We start from the raw sequence: 8,632 nt of genomic DNA, 5'->3' as shown, positions 1-8,632 counted from the left end.
TCTCTCTCTCTCTCTCTCTTTCTTTCTTTCTTTCTTTCCCTGTAAAAATGAACATATTTATTTCTCTACAATTCCACTAGCACTGAATTTCATTGCTTTTAATTATTTTTGTCAATTTAATATGAGATTGTTTCATTTGCTTCTCCTATTTTATTAATGAGATTGTCAATTAACATGATAAACAAGAATAATATGATGATAATTGATTGAGGCTATATGATGGCATAGTCGATAGAAGTTTGTCCTCAGAGTCAAAAAGACCTGAGTTTTAAGTTCTACCTCTATTAATAGGTATGATCAATGGCAAATCACTCAATCCCTCAGAGTTCCAGGCAACTCTAAAATTATATGTAATACAGATAATGTGTGGACTACAAGTGAGGTCTACTTATTATGGTGGAAGCATGGAATATCTCCTCATACCACAAAGAGCCTCACCCTACTAAATTATGAGTATAATCTACCTCAGAGGTACTTTTACATCTCATTGGTTTTGTAACTTGACTATTATGACCTGTAAATTTGCTCAAGTCTTAAGGAGTACACCTTACATAAGAAAAAACTTCCTTACAGAAGAGGAATATGTTCCTCCTGGACTCAGAGAGTCCTTTATCAATTGAGATCTTTCAACAGTAGTAGAATGACCATTGGCTGGAGACATTATGGAAAGGATTCCTGCTTTGGTCTAGGTTGGACTGGGGAGCTTCCAAGGACTCTCTCAGCATAAAGATCCTGAAGTGTTCTCTTTCCTCCTTGGCTCCATAGAGGAGGGTTACCAATATGAACTTCTCTGTAAAATGCTTTGCTTAGGAGGCTTAGTGAAAGGTGGTACAGTGGATAGAGTGTGAAGCTTGGAGTCAAGAAGACTTATCTCTGTCTTTACCTGCACTGATGTTTTCACCTTTAGGAACTCTCAATGTGAAGGTATCAAAGACCTGAGTTTTAAGTTCTACCTCTATTAATAGGTATAATCAATGACAAGTCACTCAATCTCTCAGGCTTACAGGCAAAACTCTACAATTATATATGATACACATAATGTGTAGGCTATACGGGGCATCTACTTACTATGGTGCTAGTATATTAAAAACACATACTGTAGGGGCAGCTGGGTAGCTCAGTGGAGTGAGAGTCAGGCCTAGAGACAGGAGGTCCTAGGTTCAAACCCGGCCTCAGCCACTTCCCAGCTGTGTGACCCTGGGCAAGTCACTTGACCCCCATTGCCCACCCTTACCAATCTTCCACCTATGAGACAATACACCGAAGTACAAGGGTTTAAAAAAAAACCACACACATACTGTGTAGGAGCCTCACATCTCTCATCTAGGTGTGCAAGACACTCTCACTTCTGCCTTAGTGAGACTCGGTGCAATCCTTTCTCACTCTAGCTGATCTTTGTTCTTATAAATAAGCCACTATTATATGTCAACATTCAAACTCTCAAATGTAATAGTCTATGGCTTTTGAGCCTCTATCCAATGTGTTTTTTAGCTATACATCCTGCCACTTTCAAGGTAATACACCTACAAAGTGTGTGATATATGTATAATGAGACTTACATTAATGGTAATTTTATATCTTTAGCACATTTACTTCATAGCGAGGTTAAAGAAGTAATATTATTGATCTTAACATATTAAAAATATGTAAATAATGAAATATATCACAGTACTTTTTAAAAAGGTTCCTCCCAAAACATACATAACCCCAGATCACACTCTTCCAATGAACCACACGATGGAGAAAAACTCAAGTGCATTGGATAACTTACATCTTGGGACTATAGGCTCCACTCAGGAACTTCTGTATCTTGTGGAATGATTTCCCTGGTTACTGTTTCATTTTTAATCCTTACTACTCTTGAGCTGGAGAAATCTGCTCCTTTCTATTCAAACTATAGGCTTTATAAACTTTTTAAGTTAACCATCATCTTTTTTTAATCTTTATCTTTCATCTTAAAATTGATATGACATGTCAGTTCCAGGGCAGAAGAACAATAAGGGCTAGGCAACTGGGATTAAGTAACTTGTCCAGGGTCACAGAACTGGGAAGTGTCTGGGGTCCCATTTGAATTCAGGAACCTCCTGTCTCCAGTCCTGGCTTGATAACCATTGAGTCACCTAGTTGCCCCTTAATCACAATCCTTATATGGGCATTTAGAATGAAAATATCAATTCTTTTAAAGCCAGAAAACAGCAAAACATTATTTGCTTACCTGAATGCTGAAATGTCCAATCAGAATGGAGCTCACAACAGCATAACTGCCCTCATTGGGATATTGAAGTAATCTCCAGATATTTATATAATTTCTCCCAGTTTTAGTCATAAAACACATGCAAATTAGTTGTCATACCATCATGCTTTGCTGTACTCCGGTGACCTCAACATAATCTTCCATCTCTTTGGTGCCTTTGAAATTATTTATTTTCTCTCATATTTCTCTGACTTTTAAATATATAATCATTTTTTGCCTCTTTAAAAGTGAGGAATTATTGTATCTTGTTGACTAGAGTCTCCAAAACTGCATGAAAGCCGATATTTCATATGCACATTATCAGGAGACATTAAAACAAAGTTATTTGGGAGCAGCTAGGTGGCTCAGTGGATTGAGAGTCAGGCCCAGAGATGGGAGGTCCTGGGTTCAAATCTGGCCTCAGACACTCCCCAGCTGTGTGACCCTGGGCAAGTCACTTAACCCCCATTGCCTAGCCCTTACCATTCTTCTGCCTTGGAGCCAATACACAGTATGGATTCTAAGACAGAAGGTAAGAAGTTATTTTTCTACTTGTATTAGGCATCAAAACTGTTCATTCATAACAATGACAGTATCTCATAGCACTTGATGATCAATAGAAATTTCTTCCTTTATCAAAAAAAGCTCTGTCCTTTGCTTCATTAATTGCTCCTTCTGAAAAAGACTGTAAAGAGACTAGCATCCCTTATATATGTTACGGATGAGTTACTAATCTGCATTGGTGGGAACTGACCACACTATGGAAATCACAGCTTCAGACCCTTTCATTCTTCTGTCCTCCCCAGTCTCCAGCCCTCACCATGTGGTAAGTAATACAAATATTACTCCCATTTCACAGATGAGGTGACACACACACACACACACACACACACACACACACACACACACACACACGTTCCAAATAGGTGGTAGAGTGAGATGCTTCATGGACTCCATATAGAGGAGAGATGGAACAAGAACACACCTGGAACATTCTCTCCCCTTGAGCCCTTGAGGTGGCCATAAGGGTGACCAAGGGTAGATGTGGGTTGTCTTTGGCTCGCCATTCTAGTGACATTTGTTATAACAGTTGATTTGTGGGACTTGACTGTAATTTCTCCTCCATCCCCCAGACGTGGATGAATGTTTGGACCCCACAGCTTGTCCAGCACATGCTACCTGTACCAATGTGCCAGGAAGCTATTTTTGCACCTGCAATCGTGGATATAAGTCGAACAACGGTGAAGTGAATTTCGGAGGTCAAGAAACACAGTGCAAAAGTGAGTGAAGGGATCTTTGTCTGAAGTGCAAAGAGGAGCTGGGAATTTAGACCATGAAGACTCTTTTGTCTGGAGGGACAGAAGCAGAGAGAAGACTAGAGCTGTAGTCTGTAAAAGAGACACTTAGATTAGGCAAATTGTAACTCATCCATCCAGCCCTGGAACACCTAGTGCCTGAGGAGCTTCATTCCAGGACCTGGTTGGGAACTAAAAGAAAAGGAGCTTCTCTTCCATTCCAGGTACACTGTCATGGATAAAATGGGCGTAGTGGCCAGAAAACCAGCCTCAGAGGCAGGAAGACGTGATTTGAAATCTCCCCATTCTCCCCTCTGTAAAGGCTGATATGATGTGACCATGGCCAAATTCATTTAACATTTTAGTGCATTAGGCAAATCTCGAAGACTATAAGGTCAGAGAAGGAACTGACCTCCTTTTGTAGAGAGCTTTGGGATGAGGTGTGAAGGTGGAGCTTTCTGCATTGATGAAGTCACATGTAGGTGACTATGTGGTGCCATTGTGTGCAGAGCCCTGGCCCTAGAGCCAGGAAGACCAGAGCTCAAATATGGCCTCAGATGCTTACTAGCTACGTGACCCTAGACAAGCCATTTAACCTCTGTGTGTCTCTGCTTTTTCAATTGCAAAATGGGAATAATAACGGCACCTACCTCATAGGGTTTTGAAGATAAAACCATACCTTCTGTCCTACTATTGTTAATGAGTATCTATTCCAAGGCAAAAGAGGGGTAAGGATGAAGCAAAAAGAGTTAAGTGTTTTATCCTCAGTCACACAGCTAGCAAGTATCTGAGATCAGATTTGAACTCAAGACTTCGGATTTCCAGGCCTGGTATTCTATCCACTGAGCCACCTAAATGCCCCCTGGATTCTTGATGTATAGGGAAGAATTCCTAAAGTAAATGATCCCAAACAGAAAGGGAATGCTAGCCTCAGGCCTATCTAGAAGTTCGTTTTTTTTTTAAAAAGCATTTATTCTCTCATTTCTTCTCTCTAGGCCCTTGTTTCCCCATTTTTTAAAGTTTGAGGTTAGACTTGTCAGTCAACTAGCATTTATTAAGCATCTAGTATGTGCCAAGCACTGTGTTAATTGGTGGAGATGCAAAGAAAAGGAAACAAATTCCCTGTTCTCAAGGAGCTTACATTCTAATGGGAGAGATAACTTGCAATAGCTAGGCACACAGAAGATTTTCTACCTTATAGATGTGAGAAGATAAGTCCTAAGCCTTGAAGGAAGAAAAAGATTCTAAGGAGCAGAGGTGTGAAGAGAATGTGTTTAATGTAGGAGGGACACTATGGAGGTAGAATATGAAATAATGGATCCAATAAAATAGATAGTAATCCAGTTTACCTGTTACCAAAAAGGGATTAAAGATGAGTAACTATTAAAAAAGAACCTAAAGGCAACTTGGACCCAGATTATGGGTCATTGCGCACCAGGCTGAGATTCTGTATTCTGCTGTATCCTGGAAGCAATAGGCAGCCACCCGCGGTTTTTGAGGAGGGGAATCACATGGCCAAATCCATTTCAAAAAGGCCTTTTTTCTTTTTTTTTTCTTTTAATTTTGAATATTTTCCTATAGTTACATACTTCATGTTCTTTCCCTCTCCCCCAAACCTCCCTAAGCCCTCTTAGCCAACATACAGTTCCACTGGGTTTTACATGTATCACTGATCAAGACCTAATTCCATGTTGATAGTTAGACTAGAGTTATCTTTTAGAGTCTACATCCCCAATAATATCCCCATCAGCCCTTGTGTTCAAACAGTTGTTTTTCTTCTGTGTTTCTCCTCCCACAGTTCTTCCTCTAAATGTGGCTAGTTTTCTTTTTCATAAGTTCCTCAGCCTTGCTCTGGATCCTTGCATTGCTGCTAGTAGAGAAGTCTGTTATGTTTGATTGTATCAATGTTCTCCTGGCTCTGCTCCTTTCACTCTGCATCAATTCCTGGAGGTCATTCCAGTTCACATGGAATTCCTCCAGTTCTTTATTCCTTTGAGCACAATAGTATTCCATCACCAGCAGATACCATAATTTGTTCAGCCATTCCCAAATTGAAAGACATTCTCTCATTTTCTAATTTTTTGCCACTACAAAGAGCGTGGCTATAAATATTTTTGTACAAGTCTTTTTCTTTATTATCTCTTTGGGGTATAATCCAAGCAGTGCTATGGCTGGATCAAAAGGCAGATGTCTTTTAAAGCCCTCAAAATGACTTTTTTTCAAGGAAAATAATGACAATTCTCACGTATATAGTGATCCAGGGTTTGCAAAGTGTTTTACCAAAAATGAACAAATGAAATGGGCGGAATAAGCATAATCATACCTCAATGGTCAATAAACATTTATTAAGCACCTACAATGGGCCCAGGCAGTGTGTTAAACAGTGGGCATACACTTAAGAAATGGAAAGACAATCTCTTCCCTCAAGGAGCTAAAATCTAACCAGGGAAGACAACATACAAAAGGAAACTGAAAAGGGGAAGGGTTGCTGTGCTCCAGAGGGTGCCTGGCACAGGGGCCTGATATTCTTGGAGTTGGGCAAGCAGAACAACTGTTGGGAAATGAAGAGCTGGTTGGAAATTCTGAACCCTCTGTAAAGTGGGGGCTTTGGGAAGAACTGCTTTGTTCTATTCTCCAGTCTTCTGGTCGGAAGGGAGAGGCAATTGAGGGAAGTGAGAAGGTAGTGAGTCCTAGAGCTAGAGCAATATCTGTGCTAAAGAGATCTCTGACAGAGAGCTTATTCTGGAGGAAAAAATTATATAGGAGGAATTAAAACCAAGCAGAGCATCTGGTGGGAAATTATACCTATTTTAAAGATGCAGAAACTTGGACTCGGAGAGATAAAGTGATGTATCCATGATCTGGCAAGTGTCAGAAATGGAATTTGAATCCAAGTCTCTAGGATTCCACTATAGCATTCTTTCCACAATCCCGATACAGAACTCATGGGTTGGCTGAGAGCTGTGGGTAGGGGCAATTATGTGCCAAGTAGTGTTTAATTACATGGTAAGGTTTATGTAGTTCCTCTCTTTCTTCTCCCTTCCCTGCCCCAATCCATGGCCACCCTCATTTCCACCATAGCGTGGGCTGTCTGATGTTTTGGGACCTTTAATTACAGTTCATCTTGCTGAAGCATAAACACATTTATTTTGGGCCTTCTAGGGGTTCCTATCATGTGTAAAGCAGACTTGGTGGACCAGGAACAAGTGAAGTATTGTCAGAGCAATTCAACTCACCCTGTGCTCCCCAAATACGTAAGTGAGAATTTTCCTTAAAAATGATCTTGTGGGGGGGCAGCTGGGTAGCTCTGTGGATTGTGAGTCAGGCCTAGAGATGAGAGGTCCTAGGTTCAAATCCAGCCTCAGACTCTTCCCAGCTGTGTGACCCTGGGCAAGTCACTTCCACCAAGGAACCAATACACAGAAGTTAAGGGTTTAAAAAAAATTAAAAAAATGATCTTGTGGTCCTTTGATGATTTGCAGGGAATTATTCCAGAGCCAGAAGCAAAACCCTAGTGGGCGTGGAGAGGAGGGGAAAGGAGGGCAGGATTTGGCTCCAAATGAAGGCTGTATTTGGAAGGTGGACAAAAGATTTCTGAAGAAGTCCAGTTCTTTGTGACCATAGCAAGCCAATACTCTCTATGGTGTTGTTGGGTTTTTTTGACAAAGATATTGGAGTGGTTTGCCATTTCCTTCTCAGTGGATTAAGGAAAACACAGGTTAGGTGACTTGCCCAGAGTCACACAGTTGTAAGGGTCTGAGGCTGGATTTGAACTTAGATCTTTCTGATCCCAGGCCCAGAGCTGTATCAATTGAACCACTTAGCTGCTGCCCCAAGCCCTAATGAGGAGACCAGACTTTCCATGGCTCTTAGTAGATAAAAAGAAGGAGAAACCAAACCCCTGGGCTAGCCTGAGACATTGCGTGATAGTGGTTAAGCTGAGTCTTTCAGAATGAAGGTGAGGGAGCAGCTAAGTGGCTCAATGGATGCCAGATGGGAGGTCCTAGATTCAAATCTGGTCTCAGACACTTCCTGGTTTGATTCCAAGACAGAAGGTAAGGGTTTAAAAAAATAAGAATGAAGAAGAGCAAAAGACCTAGGTAAGACATCATCATGGCAAAGAAATTCTGCTGTGGAGAATATAGAGACGTGGATTTCCCTTGCCTCTCTTGGGTCCATGTTTCTTTGTACTGTGAGTGTTCTTGGGTGACATCTTATTGGTTGGGCTGTATAAGAAGCTGTATGAGGTCTTAGGTGCAGAATGCATTAAAGGACGGACTAGTGATGACTGTCAGAAGTTCAGCAACTTTTTAATCTTTTTAAAAAAATTTAACTTGTCTTAGAATTGTTACTAAGTATTGGTTGTAAGGCAGAAGAAGGGAAAGGAATAGGCAATCGAGGTTAAGGGACTTGCCCAGGATCACACAGCTGGGAAGCATCTGGGGTCAGATAGGAACCCAAGACCTCCTGTCTCTAGGCTGGGCTCTATCCATTGTGCTACCTAGCATGTCCCTCATCCTTGATATCTTCTGAAGCCTTCCATATTCTTGTCGGTGGACTTGAGTCAAAGGTTGTGGGACCCTCATAGTCTATTGTTACTAGATCCTGAAGGAAAGGCAAGACAAATCAACTCAACAAACGTTTATCAGTCATTTACTATGTGCTAAACTCTTAAGAATACAAAGAAAGGCAAAACAATCCTTGCTGTCAAGGAACTCACATTCTAATAAGTAATACAGATTCCGCATATGTGCTGTACATATAGGATATATATACAGAGTAAAGGGAGGTAATCTCAGAGGAAAGCAAGAGTAGTGATGATGGAAGGGGGAACTACTAGACGGATAGCTGTCTAGGTCTTCTGGCAATGTGATGGGTCAGTGTCAAAGACCCCGAGCTCATGCTAACTCTTTGGGAAGGATTGATGACTATCAATGCAAAAGTAAATCACTCGAAGAAGTTTATGTACTTTGTTGCTTATGATTTGTACAAGTTCTCCCACTTAGATCTTGTTTATATAGTTTTGCTGATTTGGAGAGAATTTTACATATGTGTTTGATAAATCATAAAACTCTAGCTTTGATCAGATAGTGAGCTTTGACCT

At 40.8% G+C, this 8,632-nt stretch overlaps 1 protein-coding gene across 1 annotated transcript in view; it reads left to right on the top strand.

The window, feature by feature from the left end:
- ADGRE1 (adhesion G protein-coupled receptor E1) overlaps window positions 1-8,632 on the top strand; it is a 45,271-nt gene that overhangs the window by 6,979 nt on the left and 29,660 nt on the right. Inside the window, exons 4-5 of the mRNA XM_044658457.1 lie at window positions 3,367-3,513; window positions 6,691-6,782. Of these exons, the coding sequence (XP_044514392.1) occupies window positions 3,367-3,513; window positions 6,691-6,782 (239 nt within the window). The remainder of the gene's footprint in view (window positions 1-3,366; window positions 3,514-6,690; window positions 6,783-8,632) is intronic.

This window comes from Gracilinanus agilis, chromosome 1 (genome assembly GCF_016433145.1).
Source record: "Gracilinanus agilis isolate LMUSP501 chromosome 1, AgileGrace, whole genome shotgun sequence".
Classification (NCBI taxonomy): domain Eukaryota; kingdom Metazoa; phylum Chordata; class Mammalia; order Didelphimorphia; family Didelphidae; genus Gracilinanus; species Gracilinanus agilis.
The sequence above is the reverse complement of the archived record's forward strand: the minus strand, read 5'-3'. Positions and strand labels throughout refer to the sequence as shown.